Genomic DNA, 21,294 nt, shown 5'->3' on the forward strand with positions numbered 1-21,294 from the left:
ATCCTGAGTCCTTTATCCCAAAGTGAGAAATATTTTTAAATTTTGTTTTAAAAAGGATGATTACTTATTAACTCCAAATAACTGTAATACAAGATTTTGGTAATTTGAACTTCAAGATTGATTCCTCTTTTTTGCAGTTTTTCTGGATGCAACAACTTACTAGAAAAGGTAAAAGCTATTCATATGTCCTTTCATGCTCACATTTATGAACTAATATACATTTGTTCATTCCCCCCCCCCTCCAATAAAGTGCCATGTGGATTTCTGAATAACCTCTTTTATCTTAAGGCGATGCTTCTGGTGAAATGAGTGTCTATGCTAGCTTGTTTAAGGAACATCATATCACTGGGAAGCAATTGCTTCTTCTAGAAGAAGAGGATTTAAAGGACATGGGAATTGTTTCCAGAGGACACATCATCCATTTAAAGGTATTATCAGCATATATTGAATGGTGCAGTAGGTTATAGTGTGAGTATTACAGAGTCTATGGAGTTTCAGTAGTATTAGCAACAAAAGTTACAAAGCTAAACAGAGAACATACTTGGTATCTAAAATAAACAGAATTATAGCTTCATATGAATTTAGAACTCAAAGTAACCTGAGCATTTTATGAGGCATGAAAATGTGCTGTGGTCTTTATACTTCTCTGTAGTTCTTAGTTTTCTTGTGAGCTGGATGGCAGTACTGCTGCAGCTTTGCCTAGGAGGGCCATTCTCCCAGCAGAAAAGCTTGGGAATCTCCAGAGAGAACTCTCTTTAGCTGAAGGAGAAACAGATATGAAACAGTTATTTGAACTGAAATCTCAGCTTCTCAATTTCCACATCTCATTTATAGCATAAAGCATATTTAGACTAACAAAACTCAGTTGGACAACTTTAAAGCTGATTGACAGACAGGTTTCTTTGCTCTTAGAACTTTGCTTTTAAACAGTGTTTTAAATGTCTAATGTTTGTAATGAGTTAAAAAAATCACGGTCTGGGAAATGTGATCATGACAGCAGTAATGGTATTAGTCCTGTATCCACAGGAGAGAGTTTTCTGGCAGTCAGCTTTGGAAAAGGGATTCTATAAAAGCAGTGTCTATAATTCTGTTGTATCTCAATCATTTTAGATCCCAATTTGCTAGTAAAGAGATACTTGTAATTGCTAGTCCTGCAAATTTAGTTTTGTAAGTCACACAAATTTATTCCCTTTTTGCTTGCCAGCCATTTTTTTCCATGCCCACGCACCATTACTGATATATTTAATTTACATTTCCTACAGGGAAAATTATTGAAACTCAATAAAGTCAATAATGTCCAAAATGAAAGATCTCAGCTTCCTGGGTTGATTTGAGCATAAATAAAAACAACAAAAACAAGCCCCCTGAACATCTCTTTTTCTGATTAAGCAGATCTGATTCTGAATGCAAATCAGGGCCAATCTACCACAACAGTTTCCAGAACAGGGCTATATTTTAAACTCTTCTCACATGCCCTAATGTATCCACAGTGGAAAACAGGGCATGTGGGGTTGTGCTGTTTTTCATGCTGGTATTTGCAGGATGAGATACTAAATAACTCCCATCTGGTTTTGTTGATTTTTTTGTAGACTGCCATTGAGAAGTTAACCCATGACTACCTAAATCTATTTCATTTTCCACCATTAATTAAGGTAAGTCTCACTGTTGATATAAGCCATGCTTCTCGTGCTGATATGAATATTTTCCTGTTCTCATGTCTCAACTTTCCCCCATTCAGGGGAGGGCAAGGTTGCAGTTCCTACAGGGGGTTGTAACAAATGCGGAGTCAACAGCAGCAATGGGTCACATCAGAACAAATAATAGGATAATAGAAATTGTTTTCAGGGAAGTTCTAAGTTTGAGTACTTTATACCTTTTGTATCATGGAGCCTGTAGAATTAAATTAAGCAACAACTGGTTGCAATTTGCTAGCTGTCATTAATCAGAAACTACTTTGAAGAGCCATTCCTCCAAACTGCTGCCACCAACTGGTCACCACTGAAGAACAGCAGACCCCTGGCCCAGAATAAGCCCGTAATTCCCCAGTTTGCTAATGTTACAGGAGAGAAGGATGACAGGATGATTTAGTGTCTTGCCACCCTTACATTAACCCATTAGTTTTCTGATAATCTGTAATAAGACCCATGCAAAAGGGAGGGAGCATTTGGGGACTTTTGTGTTGCAAGACCAGATGTTTGCCTTATTTAATTCAGTAAGCTAACCAAGGAATTCTAGACCCCAAATCCTGAAGTAGCTTTTTTAGTCACAATTTATTGCACAGCAATAGAGTGAAATCCACATAAAGCAAATCTTCATATAGCAAAACTCCAGAGGAGAAAATGAAAGTCAGAGCATTGCTGCTTTGCTTTGCTGTGCCAGCTGCAATTCCAGTGGCAGAGGCTGTCACGGTGCTTGCAGGGACACTGCACTGTGCCAGAGCAGCTCAGCCAGGAGCAGGAAATGTGCAGCATCTCCCAGTTGCCATCCACTACCAGCTCTAAACCCATGCAGAAGCCTTTGCCCCTCTTGCAGTCATGTCTCCTTTCTGCTGCCTGCCAGACTTGTCACACCTGAAAGGCAAATCCTTTCTGCCACCAAAGGGTGTGCTCGTGTCTCCCAGTGGGTTGTGGTAGATGTGAATTCTTACCTTTACCTGTTTTTTTGGCAGGATTCTGCAGGTGGAGCTGAAGAAAGCATAGAGAAAGTAGTGAATCTTGAACTTGTGTTTGGTTATCACTTGAAGCCGGGAAACAGTCCAAAGGTAAGCTGGGAGTGCTAGATCAGTGTGTGTGGTTAAGAGTCCCTAACCAGAGGGTCCAGTATCTTCTGGACACAAAAGATAAATTTGCATGAAGATTCTCTTGTTTTGGAAAGTGCTGATTGAATGTCAAGGTGGCAAATGGGGCTGCATCAGTGATGATGATGTTCCCCAGAATAGGCAAGGAAGAAAAGAGCGGCACAAAAAGTTTTGGCTGAAAGCTTTTGTTTCCTTGTGAACTGTTTTTTAAATTGTAATTTTTATAATTTGGGATTTCACTTTGTTCCTTTTATCCCAATGAGTGTGAAATGGTAATCCATTTATTCAGAAAAACCACTGACAGTTGAGCAGTGGCATATGCCTGATGTTGGTGGGCAGACTTCCTTTTGTCTCAGCAAAAAGGAGATACTGTTTCATGCAACCAAGAGGAGTTTGGAAAATACATGGTATGCATGGCTGCTGGCTGGGCAGGACTGGTCCTGGTGGAGACTGTGTGCTCTCATGGTCCTGGGGAAGGAGGGAGGGGTGGTTGGAGCACAGAACTGCTGTGCTCCAGCAATTGCCAGTGTGCCACATCCTAATCAACCCTCAGCTCCAAGACGAGCTGCTTCAAGGATCTCTCGTTACACTCTGCGTAACAGGAGTGTTGATGACTCCAGGTGTTCCAGCAAAGGATTTCTACCACATTGTTTTTTCTCAAGAGTAAGGTTTGTCCCATGCTTTCTGTCTGCTTTGTCCAGCTTGCCATGGACTCTGAATTCAAGGGTTTTAGAATTAATCATCTATGTGGAAATGGTGCGCAAAGCATTTCTGAGCTAGAGTCAGGGGTTGTGACAGCAGGATTTGTTTCCTTTTTTATTTGATAAATCTGCATTGTGTGTCCACCTTAAACTTGTGGGAGGCTGACTTTCATCTTGTGTTATCTGGCTGCTTTGCTTTCAGGGCATATTGTTTGCAGAAGTCTCTTGATTTCTGTACTTGGTGGTGCTTGCAGAGAAAGCATTTAGGTTTGAACTTAGTAGGAACTTGTACTCATACTGAAATAATTTCATCAATTTGAAAAAGCTTTTTGTCTGGAGACTTCTTTTTTTAGTTTGTTTCTTTTATGTTGAGTACTTCTTTTTCCTATAAAAATCTTCTTTATCACTATGTGAATTACTTAGACTGTCTCAGTGTTCTTGAATGCATGTTGCTTATGCAGCTGTACAGCTGCTTTTTTGTAGGTGTGCGTTTTTCTCTCCCATGTGCAACTAACTCTTGAAGGAACTAAAAGTCCATTTAAAAACTCATATCTCCCTTCCATTTCCAATATGAGCTGTGAGCCATAGTGCAGGGAGTTGGGCAATCACCTGCAGGAAAGAGCAAGAGAAGGAGCAAATAGACCTCTGAGCACTGGAGAGAAATTCATATTGTACTAATGCCTCCTTAAGTTTGAAGATAAGTAGATGTTTTAGCCATGACAGCAAAATGTGCAAATGAGACTGTGCGCAAAGTCTATGGGACAGAAGCTGAATTGTTATGAGAGGGCAGAGTTAGTTCAATGGACCTGTGTAGTGTTGTCATAACCTCTGCAGGCTTCTGACAACCTTTTTTATTTGGTCCTGCCTTCCCTGTGAGCTCCTAATTGGTCCTGTGTGCTCTGTGTGCTGTTGGGCCCTTTTCTAAGAAAGCCATTCCCTCTGAAGCTGTGGTTGCATGCCAGGCGTGCCTTCCCTGTCAGCTGCCCTGCTGCAGTACCCCATGTGCTCAGTGGTGCCATTCCAGGGAATGCACAATTTATCACCTGAATATGTCTGGGCTGGAAACATCTGTCTGAGATCTGCACATTAACTTGTACCTGCCTTTGAAGATATTGCAGCAGAGCCAGTTTGAAAAAGTGAACTGGAAGGAGCAGGTTGGTTGAGTTTTTGGGCAGGGTGCTAGGGCCAACATGGGCAAGTAATTTGCATTAAACATAACATTAACAAAGACTGGTGTGGTACAAACTGTATAGGAAATTTGGCTAGCTTGCTTCTTTGAAAACCCCTGCACACAATCTTCTGGCTCCCCTAGAGGCTGCTTTGAGCTGTCATGTAGATTTGTTCCAAAATGAACTGGGAAAAGGGTGAAAACCAGGATTGAAGGATTTAAACTTCTTTTATTGTCCCATTTTTGTAAAACAGTGGTGCCTGTTCCTGTAAAACTGGGTCAGCAGAAGCACTTGGGATCATGCCTTCCACCATCTTTATAGCTAAAAAGCTGGCCTACATCAGTTTAAAAATAAATTTCTCAAAGGAACTTTACCCTAATCAGTCCCTATAACCAGCTGCCTAACTAAGAAGCATTTCTCCTGTTTTAATCATGAGGAAAAAGAGGCAATAAGCTCAAATCTGGGTTACACATTGAGGGTGTGTTCCCTGGGTGGTGTGTTGGCTGCTAGACTTGTGTACAGTGAGAGAGGTTATTAGGCTCAGCTGGGAGGTGCTCAGCAGTGCAGCAGGAAGGGCTCTGTAAGGAGAACAGCTCATGCTGGGAGGTTTTACACCAGGCTGGCTCTGTGCTGGTCTCTGAGTCCACTTCCCTTTAGTGCATCTTCTGGTGTAGTTGCACCTGGAACCAAGCCATCCATGTCACTGGAGGTGGCTCTGCCCAAGCTTCAGACAGGATGGACACATAGGACAAAAGCCTCCTGGTCCAAACGAAAGCTGGGGAGTGCATCATGACATACAGCCATACCACCAGATATAAAAGTGCTGGAGAAGCTGGTCCAGGACCCAGAAACCATTTCAGGGGTGCTGGTTAATTCGGATGTGTTTGGCTGGTAAGAGCACAGCACCATCTGTGCTGTGAAGATGTTTCCTCAGGGCACAGGTGTCCTCTCCTGGGCACTGCACTGTGCCCCATCAGCACAGCCAGCACACCTTTCTTCATCAGCAGACAGAAAATTAAGGCCTTAGGAATGGCAGTGCCTTTTAGCAAGGATCCTGCTGGATATGCTTCAGGACAGCATTTGAATGTTCAGCCTTTTCTGTATGCTGAATGAAACATTGACTTCCCAGTAAACAGCTTTACCAGCCCCATATTTTTTATCTAATTTAAACTGCATCTTGTAGTGGGATTATGTTGGTTTCCACCAGCTGACAGATGCAGTCATTTCATTACAGTTTCCTTCCTTTTTTAGCTGCATCTTTGGAGGCTATAAAAGCTCAGTTGACCTTTGTGCTCTCTGAATGCATCAGGAGTGAGCACTGCAAAGCTAACCTGGTTTTTAGAGGTTTCTTTTCCAACTCTTGTAGTTCAAGTTATGTGGTTACTTCCATTCACTGCCTTTTCATGACCTTTCTGTACACAGTTCCCAATGAGCTGAAAGGTGATAGATTTAGACTTTTTTCTCCCCCACAAATAAAAAAAAAAGCAGGGGACCACCAATTAAGTCCAAGATGGAGAGTAAAACAACAAACCCTGGCAGTTGTGGCTTGAGCTGATTTGCAGGACTGGAGGGGGAATTTTCAATGGCTTTCTCATCCTAGATGGCTCATTAAAATTTCCCAATCAGGGAAAGGTGCCTGAGCTATGTCGGCTCCACACTGATGAATCACCAAACCCCTTGAGAAGGATGCCTTACAGTCTTTTTGCCTTCTATTAATGCATTCTTTAGTTTTGGTCCTCAAAAGGGCAGATTTCACTATGCCATTGAATGTTTTCATTTTTTACCGAGAGTGGCACAATTTGACCTATATCCAAACACAAAGCCTTGAAGTTGGCTCACCATTTCGCCTGATTTTTCCCCATTTACCTTTCCCTCCATTTGACAAGGTAAGGAGCAGAGCCTCTTCAAAGCCATCTGCTAACTGTGTGAACTATTTTCTAGCCTTGAATATCCAAACTGAGATGTATTTTAATGCTATTATTTAAATGTGTAGTGGCAAAGGTAATGTACTATTAAGGCTACTTTAAAGCGACATTGTGACCAACTCTTCATGTGGAGAAGCCCAGGCCAGCAAAATGCAGGCAGTACAAAAAAATCAGTACTGAAATAGTTGTAACTGGAATGTGGTTTCACAAGTGCTTGAGACCATTTCTGCTGCTTGTTCCTCCCCACCCTCCCACTATATCAACGCTCATAAATTCTTTCTTTACTTTCTGAAAAATAAAGCAAGAGCCAAGGTATAACATTTGAAATTTCAGTTCTACAGTTTTTCAGTCATTTATATTCTCCATGTTCTGTAGGTATTTTAACCCACTTCACTAAGTAAAAATGGAGGAGGAATTGGTTTTACTAATCCTCCCTTTGCAAAATAATCACAGGTACCTTGACTTTCTAACATGGGGTTATTTGTCCTTATCTCAAAACCTCATCTTCTAAATCCTCCCTCTTTAATTCCATTTCAAAGCACAATGCTTTCAGTACTAAAAACTAATAGTTAATGCAAGAATCAGAGTAGCTGTGTTCGTGTGCTATTTTCATAAATTTCTTCCTATTCTATCAAGTACTCAGTGAGGGGACACAAAGAATTACCTAAGGTGTAAAATAAAACCACAGCCACATTAAAATATTGCCACCACCATTAAGAACAGAATATTGTAGTCTGCTAAGAAGGTGGATCAGTGCAGGTGATCTGAGCTCCTGGTATTTTCTTCCAAAGACTCTTTTCAGGACCATATATTGTTTTTGCATCAGGTGGAGCTGGTATAACTCCATCATCTCCACTGGGATTGCTCCAGCTTTAGCATCCATGTGTAATTGAAGTCAAACTCAAGCCAAGACCTTTAAAAATCCTTGTGTAGCCAGTGCTAGACCAAGGATACCTATTAGAAATTATTCCATAGCCCTGAAGAGATGTAGACTTTTCAGGCAGGTATTTTGTTCACTTGACTTTCTAGACTTTTTAATCTAAAGATTTATTTTTATACCTTGACCACTGAATTAACTTGCTGCCTTCCACACGTTATCTCTCACATATTGAAGATAGGTCTGCAGAAGCACAGACAGGTTCCCAGTGATCTGTAGGCTTGGCATGTGCTATCCAGACAAAAGCCTGGAAGAGAAGCCTTTGTTCCCAGCAGAACAGTGGCCCTGCCATGCCTTTCCTGAGCTCCGGAGCACCCTTGTTCCCTCAGCCAATGTCCTGCAGAGCTGCAAGTCCCAGAGTGTGAGCAGTCACTCTACACGCTGCAGTGGGGACATGGTGTCTGCACGTTGTCCCCACGAGTGGTCCACAGGAAATGCCACTGCAGGACAGTACAGGAGGGCACCCATGCAGCCCTCAGGGAAGGGACTGGTTTTTCATGCTTCCACCTTTACCATCCCACTGTTGCAAGCAGCCTGCTCATGTGGATGATGCCTGTGACTGCAACACCCCCGTTTGCTTCTGATCACATGGCAGGGGCAGCTTTTGGTAAATGCTGGGGCTCACTGAGCTCTTGCCTTGCCTGCTGCAAGCCCCTGTTCTCGGGGCACACACAGCAGTGCCTGGTACTTACCATTATGTGCCACTCTGTTGTGCACACAGCTCCACAGCCCTGGATGTTGAAGAAGGGCACTGCCAGGGGACAGATATTTTTGGTAGTGCTGGCTGCTCTGTGTAACTGTTAAGGGGCCTCGTGCTTCTCCAGGCAAAGCTGCAGCCAGTCAGTGCCTGCTGCCTTGCAGGGGAGTAAGGGCTCCAGCTCGGAGGAGGCACCCAGGCAACTGATAACATAAATATATCTTCCTCTTGCTTTGTTTCTGTACATTTTAAGACCATCTCTCTCGCAAGGCCTCCCCTCCGCCCCTCTTTTTTCTGCCTGCACAGCTGAAACAAAACCAGCGGTGGAGCCACCTTCTCTTGCTGGAGCCTGGCTGGCAGCAGCCTGCCCTGACCTGAGACACCAGCCATTGTTAAGGGTATAACACATTTACATATTTTGCAATAAAACATCAGTTATTTGCATTACTGTGTCAAGTTTTATTTGATTCTTTCACCTAAAAATGACTCATTTTCCTTTCTTGTATTTTAAAAACCAACTACTCTAAGCTTGTTTGAGAATAATCAAAAATTGCCCATTTAGCTAGAAGTCATTTTCTTTTCAAAAGGCAAATGTTATTTAATCTTTCAGCTGTTCATTGTGCCATCATAAATACTTTCTTTTCAGCACAGTTGTGGGGACTGAAATGAGCCCACTAATTGCCTCCCATTTCGACTGACATGTGGTGGTTTAGTGGAAAGAGAACACAGCGGGGAGAAGGAAATAGGAGGCTGAGAAAATGAGAGCTAATTATTTTCACTGCCTCATGTCAGGCTCTGTGTCAGCCTTGTTTTTACAAACTGGAAGGTTTAGCACTAAATAAAACAAACTGGCGTCATGTTTTTATATACTGGCAGTGTCATGGAAGCAGCTGCACATCTCAAAGACAATATAATGCCTGCATTCGCATGGACACCATCTGACAGCCACTGTGAGCCACTGCTAATGAGGATATCACAGTGGTGCCAAGTGAAAGGTGCTGAATTATGTATGATTCTTCATCAGTGCAGCAATAGTCCTGTACATCATTATGAGACATTGTTTTGCTGAAGAGATTAAAACATTCTTAGTTCCAGACCCTGCAACCTATACATGCTACAAGAGGTTATTAATGGAATTTTTAGGGAGAGTTTCTTGTGGATTTCTTTTTGGTTAAAAATATCTCATGGGACAAAGCTGTGGTGGGTCATGACACTATACATATAAAGAAGAGAAGCAAATTAACCATAATTGTGTTATCTTCCTTTAAATCCAGTATAATAAAATATAGTGTAGCAGGGTGATACATAATGATAAATAACCCAAGTGCTGTCACTAGATGTTCAACTCTAATGCCTTTAAAACAGCAGGTTTCAGCAGCTGAGATAGATAATAGCTAAGAATGTAAAGGAGCTTCTGGGGACCTAAATCATCAACATGCTACTACTTTTAGTATCAGCATGGCCAACATTTTTTTTTCTTATTTGTTTCATCCTGCGCTACATCTTACTTTTCTTTTAATATCCAGTTATCTGCTGCAATGCCATTTCCATTTTTATTTCAATTGTTAAAAAACAAAAAAAGTTTACTGCAACCACAGATTTTAAAATGAATCCTTGATTTGGGCCCCCTTGAAAAATGAAGTGCCTCCCTAGCAAAGGTTTGAAGCTGTTGTTGCAGGATATGTGTTTGCTGTTTAGAGCCTGTGCCTGATCTTTTTCATTTCCCTTTCAGGTTTTTTTTGCAGACATAAACGCATATGGGGTTAAAGGAGTATTGTCACCACAGTAAGCTGGAGACTTAATTTTTAAAGTGTTCTTATTTCTTGTTTCAAAGAGAAAGAAGCAGCTCAAATACATGTGTGATTTGCTTTTTTTTTTCTACAGTAATTTTCAGAGGCTGTTGATTTTTTGGCTTTGTCAAAGTGTTATTTGGAAATGTTTTCACACAAAGTTTTGCAGGTTGTGCCTTTCAGTTCTGCAACTAGATAATTTTGTAAAACAAAAAGCTGATTTTTTTTATTTAGATCAAAATCAAGCAGGTAGATATTGGGAGGTATTATAATGCTTGAATGACAAGATATCCAGGGAAGTCTCTTTGAAGGACTTATGTAAGCATATCTATCAACCAGACACATTGAACAAGCCATTTCCAAGTTATTTTCCCACAAATGCCTGGCACTAAATGTCGTTTTGACCTAAGAAGTCATATGGCTACACTTCATCAAAGAATTGAAATTCATATGCTTGGCTTTTCTAGCCAAATTTTTGCTTAAATGGATGAGCATCTCCTATTATAAGAATCTGGAACTCCATTAGAAAACACAGAAATATGTCCCTTCCTTTCTACAGCACACAAATCTTGCATTATTTACTGTTTGGTTGAACAGAATGGTTACTAGGTTTGTAAGACAAGTAATCACCTACTGATCTTAGATATTTGCTAAGTGCCTTGATTATAAAGTCACCTGCCTGCTGCCTTTTCCATTTCCTTCCTTCCTTCCTTCCTTCCTTCCTTCCTTCCTTCCTTCCTTCCTTCCTTCCTTCCTTCCTTCCTTCCTTCCTTCCTTCCTTCCTTCCTTCCTTCCTTCCTTCCTTCCTTCCTTCCTTCCTTCCTTCCTTCCTTCCTTCCTTCCTTCCTTCCTTCCTTCCTTCCTTCCTTCCTTCCTTCCTTCCTTCCTTCCTTCCTTCCTTCCTTCCTTCCTTCCTTCCTTCCTTCCTTCCTTCCTTCCTACTGGGAGGAACAAGCTCTGCTGGCAGCTGATGTCCAGCTGGAAGGGGTTCCTGTATCCCAGGAAAATTCCTAAATTTCTTCCTTGCTCCCTTCCACTCTGCAGCATTTCCTTTTCCCTCCCAACATCCCCTTGCCTCTCACTCTCCTTATTTGCTCCTTCTCTCTTTCATTCTCCCTTTCCCCTTTACAATAATAATTTTCTAATAACACAAAATGAAAACCTTTCCAAATAAAATGAGACATGTATTTTTGAGGGACCACAGCAGTATCCTGTTATGGTATCTTGGTATCTGCACAGTCTGGCTGGAGAGGGCTCCAAAGAGGGCCAAAGATTTGGGGACTGTATTTGAGGGACAGGAGTGTGTGTGTTTCTGTGAAGATGCAGTTCAGAGCTGGGGAAGGCAGTGTTTGTGCAGGCCTCAGGCGTCCACCCCTGCACAGGGCAGTTTGATCCATGACTGCATGGAGAGGGATCCTGCCTGTGCAGCGGACCTGGCAAGAGGATGGACAGTGGCAATGCCCACCCCCTGCCAGACCCTGGACAATTTATTGGTTATTATTGATATTAATGACATTATTGATAATAATGATATTATTATTGATTTATTTTGTTTATTAAAATGAGATCATATTTGTCAGATCTAGCCTGCCCAGAAATGTGAATGCACAGCACAAAATCCTGAGTCAGGAGGGCATGGGAGCCCTGGCACAAGCTCTAGCTCTCAAGTGCTTGGCACTGGTATTACTCAGAGATGGCAGGAGATGTGCTGAACTAACTGGAGGATAGTACTTTATGTTGATATTTTTTTCTTTTCTTGGCTCTGGTGTTTTTGTAAAACTTAAAAATGTCATCAAGCATCTTGTCTCTAACCTCAGGTTTGATTTGCACTACCATGAATCTCCTGCAAAAAAGCCTGGCAACAAGAACGTTGGGTAGGGACAGGAGCACAAGTTTGATATATGAGAAGGAGTCAGAGACAATTTGCTTTGCTGTTGCTGTTCTGTTTCAAAGCACATGCTATCCTCATGTCAGAACCAGTGCACAGAGCTGAACCTGCCTGGGACAGGACAGGCATTGCCCTGCGTCAGCTCACAAATGTGAAAAATAGGACAGAAAAGAGACGTGCAAAGAGATACAGTCTGTGATTAGGAAATGGAGGCACAGGGTGACTTCAGCACCTGAGCAGGTTGCACAGGAAGCCAGTAGCAGAACTGGAAACTGAACTTGGTGCCTCTGAGTCTTGGTTGGTGCCCTGACCACTGAACTGCAGTTCCCATCACTCAAACTCGCACCAGGGCAGTGCGAAAACCAATTCACATGGCCTCTCTGCTTGTAAAATGTGGAAGCTTTCAAAGCAGACACATGGACACACAGGACCAAATGCTGTCATAAACATAATTTCTTGTTGCAGTTCAGAAATTATTATATTTCGGTTTTCTTTTAATTTGGAATTGCCAGTTTAATGTGTGATGGAAAGCTTTGAGCCTTCTGAGGGCTGAGCTCCTGTGTTACACTTATGAGAGCCATACGTGCAAACACCACAGATAATCACCTGTGCAAATGGGTAACTTTTAGGCTGCTGTATGTTTGTCTGTGCAAATAACTGCTTACACAAGCCCGTGGCCCTAAGTGTCCATCTGTGTCCCCACTGAAACCTTTAGCATTTTCTGAGGAAAACCAAGGTGAAGACTGCCTTCTGCGAGCGCTGAGCCCACACCTGCCTTACAGGTGGCATGTGGCAGATACAGACCCCTGAACCCCTGGCATGAAGGGGTTGGAGGAGCTTCTGTCTTTGTGAAGGGAAGATTTCCTCCTTCCTGTATGGAGGTGGAGACACTCTGCTTCAGTGGCAGCATGGTCCTTCAGGGGACTGATTTTTGGAGATGCTATGTGCACTGCACTCATCCCCAGTATCTCAGTGCACAGTATCTCATCCCCAAAGCACCTGCCAGGCAGACCAGCAAATGTTGGCTGGTTTGCACCATGGACAGGCAGTCTCTGGTCCCCAGTGGGAGCCTCCCTGGCCACAGACACAAACCCCAGCTCCAGCACTCAGTCCATGTGGGATGTCCTGCAGGATGCTGCCAGTTGTCACTGTTCAGCTCAGGGGATTAAGGATACCTTTTACTGCTGTGGTTTATTAGACTCAATGTGATTAGTTTCTTAGCTGAGCTTCTTTATGATTAAAATGCAGTTGGAGGCAAGCAGACGTTGAGGATGCTCAGTGCTCTCAGTATCTGAAATAACTGGGCTGTGATAACAAGCTCATCCTTTTGCCCATTATTTGAGTGATTGTCTTGAAGGTGTTGCACAGACTTTGCCCATTCATTCCTGGTTTCACTGGGACGATGTCCTTGTGCCTGGCTGTCAGCTCTGACTGTGACCCCAGGTGATGGCTCCCATCACTGCCTGTCCCTCCACTGCCCTGGGGTGTGCAGAGCTCCCAAGCCACATGCTCCAGCAGGCTGTCTGTCCAGGTGAGGCCATTCAGGGACACCACACCTCAGAATATATCCAGACCTGTCAAGGTGGCAGCTGCCTCACAGGGTGAGCTGAGGGAAGAAGAAACAAGAAGACTGAGAGTTTTCCATTATCAACACTGTACTGCAAACATGTATAAAATGTGTATATGCCTCTTCACTTTCTCGCTGGGTTATTCCCTTCATATATTGAGGATTAGATTTCGGTTGTTTCGGCATTTAGTTTTGTTTCATTTTGGGTTTTGTTGTTGAGTTTTCTTTTCCTATTTGTATTCTAACAATCCAGCACTCTTTTTTTTATTATTCATAGGATTGTAAATGGAAAATGTACATGGAGATGGACGGGGATGAAATTGCAATAACCTACATAAAAGATGTGACATTCAACACTAACCTACCTGATGTAGAGATTTTAAAGATGACAAAGGTATTTACAGCCTTAAAGCTTTCAGGAATTCACAGATCTCAAACAAAGACATTAAAATACCACAGCAGTCGACTTTTGTGCTTGCAGAAGCTCAATCTCTTGACAGCTTTTAAATAAAATGCACATTTTAAATAGAATTGTATCATAATAGGAGTTAGGTATTTTGGTTCTCCTTTAAGCTGACAATAATGTTTACAATAGACAAATAAGAGAAGGAACTAATTTATATTTTCTTGTTTTAATTCCATGTTATATCCTCTGAATTTATTACCTGTTTTAATGAAACGAATGTTCCAAAAATTGCTTTATTTTTCAAGAGAAGAAACCAATTTAAATGTTCCAGAAACCTCATGCTATTTGTCTGGGGGGTTTTGTTGGGTTTTTTCTCTCTTTCTTTTTTCTTCTCTCTCTCTCTTTTTCTTTTTTTTTTTTTTTTTGTGTGTGGTTTTAGAACTTTTATCTGGTTCTAAAACTCTCTCTTTCATGCACCAGTGAATTGCAAAGACTGAAATCCATCGCAGACAGTACAGCACTGAACATCTGCAATTCATTGTCACTGAGCATTTTACCCTGTGTCAGAACCTGCCTGTAAATATTTACCAGTAAGCATTTAGACTGCTTTTCCCTAAGGAACAGAAGTTTTGTTGATGCAGAGGGCATTTTGTTAGCTATTATTTTAATTGTTTGTTTTTATTAATATGCTCTACTTGATAATAGCTAACAAAATAAATTTCTAACTGAAAAAATATACAGCTTGATTGCCAATTAGAATGCTGCTCTAATGTGCACTGGTAAAAACACCCAAACTCTTGAGTGCTTTTAACTGTGAATTTTTGTGGCAAAATCGGGAGGGGAAACTTTCAGTCATTTTTTCTAAAGGAAAAAATGAAAAACAGATTGTCAACAGTCAGAATTTTAAGGAAAATGTGATATAGGTCTATTTGCCAAAAAATATTCTAATATTTAATTAATGCTAACACTATTTTTATGGTTAGTGATTTCTGGAACAACACTTATGATTTTTTTTGTTATCATTACTATTACTATTTTGTTTTTATTACTATCATTAGTTTTCTGTCTAATTTAAATCTTGGACATTTCCATTTTTCCTTTTAAAAAGGCATCAAGTTAAATAAACTAACAACTAGATACAGTAGCATTAACTTTTCACATACTTCAACATTTTTATATTTGTCAAGAAATATCTTTGAGAATCTCTAGATATTTGTTCTTGCTTTGAGAATCTCTAGATATTTGTTCTTGCTTTCCTCTGTAAATCTAGCAGAAGAAAAAGTGTACACGCACAAAATTGAAAAATATTGAAAATATTCCCTGAAAATATTCCATGTTGTCTCATCTGCTGTGTGTTATGTATGGAAATCTCTTCTCAGTTTCCTTTTGTAAACCAGGAAGTAAATATTTCAAAAATATATTGCTTTGTCTCACAGAATTTTAAGGAAAGTATTGATGTTAACAATATAGGAATGAATGAAAAGAGGCAAATGTGTAAATCCCTTCTGGGTGATTTAGAAACAAGTTGGGAGATGAAGAGCACCTTAGAAAACTCCCACTATGTTTTTTCCAGCCACCGTTTGTAATGGAGAAATGGATTGTGGGCATAGAAGAGCACCAGTCTGTCGAATGTGTTGTTACGTATGAGGTAAGCTCTAAGAAACAAATAAAATAGTTGATCCAAGACAAAACCTACACAGGAGGTGTGGAAATAACATCCTGTGGCTTTGTTATATCCTATAATCAAGTTCTCAGCAGCCTGTAATTAGTTGTAAAATATAAAGTTCAGAGCAAAAGCTGAATGAAGTTTACAGAGACAATGGCCTCAGACTGCTGCCTGGGATGGCTCTTCTTCCCAAGGATGAAAGCTCCTTTTGCTTCAACTGTAATGGTCAATGGTGTTTGCATTATTTAAAGAGGCTGGTTTTTCTCTTTTCAATGATGTGCTAATTAGGAAAGCAGAGAAGAAACAGAAGAAAAAAAAAAGAGAAATCAAGAATAAGATAAAATAAAACCCAGAATACAATTTGATGTGATAGAAATTAGTTTTGTAAAAAAAAGTTTGCAGTTACTTACAATACTGATATTTTAAAGACTAACTCTGTATGTCAGAAGAAGGTTAATAATGAGATTCCAGCTCTGTCCTGAACAAGCATTCAGGCAGTGATGGAGCAATGGGGAAATCCTGGACCTTGCTTGCTTTTCCCAGAAGTGAAGAAGTAGTTCTTTCAGGCTGAAGTTTCTCTCAGGAGTCATAGGTCCTTAACAGCAAACTGAAGGATACTCCAGGAGAATTTTGTAGGGAGTCCCCCTGCAAAAATACCTTAGTCCTACCTCTTTTAGCAGAAAGCAGTGCACATTTGATCCTCATTAACAGAACTAGTAAAATGTGGTTTTGTGTTTTAGAGGAAGGCCTTCACATCTTTCCTCCGCAGGGTACAAGAATTGAAGCAGGTTTTCACTACCACATTTTTAGCATAATCACAAGTACCAGCCAAAATTATCTAGAGTCTAAAAATATTTGAGAACTTACTAAGTGGTTTTGCAAATCAGGCTCTATATTGAAACAACTGCTGCCGCCCAGGCACTAGTGGAAGTTCCCTCATAGGGGAGCTTAGTGTGTTGTGTGTTGTTTGTTGTTACATCCTCACACTTGTTGTGTCCTTCCTGAGCAGAGTGATGTCAGAGCTCCCAAAAGCACGAGGCACATCCAGGCTATCTGCTGGAGCAAGCTGAAAGCACAGGATGAGGTTGAGGCAGTACAGCTCCTGATCCAGACCTCGCTGCCCAGTTCGGAGGGGAATTCACGGAGCAGATCTGACTCAGGTAAGTCAGCACATGTGAGCTTTATTGCTGACATGGGCAGGGCATGTATGGGGAGGACAGCTAAAAGTCAATGCACATCACCCACTCAGCTTGGTGTCACCTGCAGCTGTGCTGAGGGTACAATCAATCCTCATTGTCAGTGATGGAGATAATAAATACCACTGGTCCCATATGGACCCCTCAGAGACACCACTTGTCCCTGATGTACACCAGGACTCTGAGCTGTTGACCTCTGGATGCAACCATTCAACCAGTTCCTTATCCTAACAGTCCACCCATCAAATCCATCTCTGTCCAATTTAGAGAGAAGGATGTTGGGGGGATCATGTCAAAGGCTTTACAGAAGTCCAGATAAATTACACCTGTAGCTCTTCCCTTGTCCACTGATGTCAAGATCAGGAAGCTTACCCAGTCCTCATCCTGCTGTCCATTGACTTGATAGGTGTGGGAAGAGGGGCTGACATTGAAGATTGAGACAAAGTCTTCTCCCCATCTGTTGTTACCAGTTTTCCAGTGCTGTTTATCAGGGGGGTACTCCTTCTTTGAACTTCTTATTTTGTTAACATAGTTTAAACCCTTCTTGTTATTCTTTGCATCACTTGCCAGGTTCAGTTTCAGCTTTGTTTTGCCCTTTCTCACTACATCCCTACACAACCAGACTTCATGTCTATGCTCTTCCCAGGCTACCCATCCTTGTTTCCACTTCCTGGGCATTTGCTTTTTTCCCCTTACTTTTGCCAGCACTTCCCTACTCAGACACACCAGTCTCTTACCTTCTTTGTCCAGTTTCTTGCTCCTGGAGAGCTCTTGCACTCTATGAAAGACTTCCTTAAAGATCTGTCAGCTCTATTCCACTCCCTTGTCCCCAGGGTATCCTTTCCTTTTGTCCTTGAGGAGCTGGAAGTCTGTTTTCCTAAAATTCATGAGCCTAACTATTTGACCCATATCCCTCAGGACTGCAAACACTACAAAAAAACTGCATGATCATTGCAGCACAGGCTGCTTCCAGTCTTGATGTCCCTGATTAACTTGCTTACATTGGTGGCCATCAGATCCATTTCTCCCCCTGGCAGAGCTGCCTGTTGCCTGTCTCTGAAGGGTAAGGGGGATGCCCTGTATGCTCCTGTAGGAAGCAGGCTGGAAGGAGTCCATGGTGAGAAGTTCACACTCAACTGGAGTGCTTTGGCCAGTTCTTCCCTCCCACCCTTAGCCAGCCAGAACACAGCTTTGCACAGATGTGGTGCTTGGACAAAGGGCACCTGCTGTTAGAGATGTGTGGGTGCTCTTGCTCTGGCCAGTGCTCTTGCAGGGGGACACACATACTTAGGCTGTAGCCTCAAAGACAAAAAGTCCCCTGTGGATCATGCACTGTTTTGACAAGTACAATACTGCCAGCCTGGCAGGCACAAGTGCTCCTGACATCCTGCTCTTCTCTGAGGAATTGTGGAAATCTTCCCACAGCATTCTTCTTCCACAGCTCGGCTTGCCCATTTGAGCCAGCCCTGGCTCATCATTGTCTGACCTCTGGAATGGTGTTTGTTATGGCTTCTGGGGCTTAATCTGTTCAGTGAGATGTGTTTAATGATGCAGTGGGCTCTACAATGCAGTTTTCATTTCCTAATACATTTATGCTGCTGACAGATTCACACTCATCTCAGTTGACTCTAGCACAGTTCTGCCTTTAAGACCTGCTGTTGTTTTTGTAAAGATGTTTGTTAGCCAAGCTGTTTTTGTCTTCGAGTTCATGGTAGGGCTGCAGAAATGTTTGGGTTGGGACACCTGAGGGGCAGTACAGGAGCCGGAACAAGACACCAGTTAGTAGAGAAGGAACATCTCAATTTTGTACACTATTGGCTACTGTAGAAGAATGGCCCTGTGAATTGAGAGGTGCTGGGTTTGGACTGCAGACACATCTAACATGGGTGTGCTTATTCCTAAGCAATTGTGATCCATTTGCAACACAGTTATCTTTTATAATATGCAAATGAAATCTAGAACATGTCCTAAAAAATACATCTTTACTCCAGATTAGCTTTGCAGATAGAGGTTACCCTGGTTTTGGGGTGATGAGCCCTGCAGCCATACCAAGTATGGTGTGTATCTTCACAGGTTGGCTCAGCTGCTGTAAACCCAAATGGTTGCTTTTTTTTCAGTGAGTGGTGGGAGAGCTTGTCTGTCCCTTTGGCACACTGGAGGAGTTACATGGAAGCACTAATGTTTTGTCAGCAGCCAATTGAATAGGCACAGTTCAAAGGAGGTGGGTTACCAGCCAGCATGAAAGCTGTGCCTCAGCTCTAGCAAACCTTCTGGCCTGTCTTCTTTACCAGACCACCTATCCCAGGTTTAAAAGACCACCAAATCCAAGCACAAAGGTAAGGGTAATACCTGTCTAATAGGCTAAAATAACTACCTCTGTGGGCTACCACACAGAGCACAGAGTTGGTGGCTTAGAGACCATGTGAGGGAGAAGCCCCCCAGCCCATGAGAGGCATGAGAAGCCCCTTCTCCCAGCCCCAGAGGGCACACTGGAGATCTTGCTGGGCAGCTGGATCCTGGGCTGGCAGCTGCTGTTGGCTGTAAGGAGCAAGGACTCAGCAGCCTGAAGGGAGCCCCTTGTTCAGGGAGATCTAGTCCCATAGCACATGTGATGGCCACCTGAGTGTTGATAAGAAATGAAGATCTAAACTTGAGTCCTGAGCCTGCTGTTTCCAGGTTTATGAGGTCTGTGATTTACATCCACAGCCTTGGTTGGAGGGCACGGGGGAATGGCAGAGGCAATAGTGTCTATCAAGTACATTTTGGCATGCATGTTTCTTTTGAAACCATGACTTTCAAGGAGGTTAAGAAGCAGAGGAGGCAATTCCCATCTGTCTTTCTGTGAAAGAAGGTTCACCTCTAAGTGCAGGTGGAGCTATCTGCTGTGTCAGTGTCATACACACTATGATAGGGAAGACAGTTTCCTTTTGACATAGTTGACAATAAGTTGAAGTGATTTAAATCTCTTTGGATTCAAACAAAGTCTGGGGAAAAGAGGAGTGGAAGAGATCATCCATTACATTTTAACAGGAGAAACCCTAATGAGGACAGAGCTGCTATCCAGCTCCCACAAAACTCCCCATGGTCAATGAAGTGTTCCAGCGAGAGGCAGAGAGGATTATGCTTTCTTGTTGGAATGATATTAGCAATCTTTAAGAACAAATAATTCAAATCTCTCCAGAACAAAATTATTTTAGCTGCTCCCCATGAGTCTTTGGCCAGAACTGTGGCCTCAGATAAGAGGAATTCCTGTTCTCTGCTCTACCCACAAAGTAGCAAACCAGGCAGCCTTTGCAGTTCAAATGGAAAATTTACAGCTATTGTATTTGCTAAAGGCTTTCATGGAAACCACAGGACTGACTTTCAAAACCACTTCAGTGTGATCTCTGAAAGCTACAACTTTTGTTACAACCCCAGGGCTGTGACAGTAGGTGTAGAGGGAACTGTAATACCCTGAGTTGCTCACAGTTAAGCACTGTCTGAGCCAGCCTGGCTGAAGCCTAATGCCTCACTGACTTTTCCACATACAGAGTCAGTTTTCTGCATGAAGCTGGATGCAAAGTGGATTGAATTCTGAATTTGTAGTAGCAACAACAACTAAAGTAGCTCTGGTTTTTATGGTGTGTAGCAGTTTGAAAAGAAACTGGAGGCAGAGGAGGTGAATGTGGCTGGGGCAGCTGGGATTTGCAATGGCTCTGCACTGCTTCCTCTCTGTGCTGGGCTGCAAACAGCACGACTGTGCCAGATGGGAGAGGTGCAGCTGGAAGGCAATGTTGCAGAAGTACTGGTACCTTGGGGTGACCTCTGTGTCAGCTCCAGAGGTCTCCAGGCTCTTTTCTAATGAAAGCTGTGGAGAAATCTGCTGAGGTTGCCAAGAGCATCACAGGGCATGTTTAAAACCAGGTTGGGTTCAAATGACCAGAAGGCACCTGGGGGCGGGAGCCCACCTGAACAGCCAGGTGGATGGCTCAGTAACCGTCTTCTAGTCTAAGCTCCGTAATCTGCAGTGGCATCAGAAATATTTGTATCACTTGCTATTTTAAAAGCCCAACATTATGTTCAACCATAACATCAAACATACTCAAATCTAGGACTATCTGCTGCAAGGCTGGGAGGGGAAGGGTGGTTTGAGGTTCTTCCGAGAGAAACCCTGGTACGTAACCTCACACCTTTGGTAAACCTGAGAGCGGTTTTCCATCGATTCACAGAAAGCTGACTCTGTTTCCCTTCCCTTGCAGGCACTGACAGTCAGTGGATGCAGACCCTGCGCATGCAGCAGCTAGCAAAGGCCATTTCCCTCCAGCACGGCCACCCGCACAGCCCGAGCACGGTCACGCAGTACCTGCCCTACCTGCGCAGCCAGGACTCGTACGCCGCGGCCGTGCGGAGGACGCGCGCTCCCGTCAGCCAGCAGCTCACGTCCATCAGCCACTCGAGGAACTCCTCTCCCCTGTCGCACAGCTTGATGAGAAACCTTTCCAATCTGCACTTGAACTCAAAAGGCAGCAGCGCCTCCAGCACGGCCTCTGACACCCCTTCAGAGAGGGACAGGTCT

At 42.7% G+C, this 21,294-nt stretch overlaps 1 protein-coding gene across 1 annotated transcript in view; it reads left to right on the forward strand.

Moving 5' to 3' along the window:
* Window positions 1–1,365: 1,365 nt before the first annotated feature.
* The window catches only part of LOC115948034 (mitogen-activated protein kinase kinase kinase 20-like), a 20,178-nt gene continuing 249 nt past the window's right edge, over window positions 1,366–21,294 (forward strand). The window contains exons 1-6 of the mRNA XM_031058375.1: window positions 1,366–1,652; window positions 2,669–2,761; window positions 13,749–13,865; window positions 15,451–15,525; window positions 16,553–16,703; window positions 20,978–21,290. Of these exons, the coding sequence (XP_030914235.1) occupies window positions 13,764–13,865; window positions 15,451–15,525; window positions 16,553–16,703; window positions 20,978–21,290 (641 nt within the window). The 5' untranslated portion in view covers window positions 1,366–1,652; window positions 2,669–2,761; window positions 13,749–13,763. The remainder of the gene's footprint in view (window positions 1,653–2,668; window positions 2,762–13,748; window positions 13,866–15,450; window positions 15,526–16,552; window positions 16,704–20,977; window positions 21,291–21,294) is intronic.

The sequence above is a fragment of the Geospiza fortis genome, unplaced genomic scaffold (assembly GCF_000277835.1).
Source record: "Geospiza fortis unplaced genomic scaffold, GeoFor_1.0 scaffold112, whole genome shotgun sequence".
NCBI classification, from domain to species: domain Eukaryota; kingdom Metazoa; phylum Chordata; class Aves; order Passeriformes; family Thraupidae; genus Geospiza; species Geospiza fortis.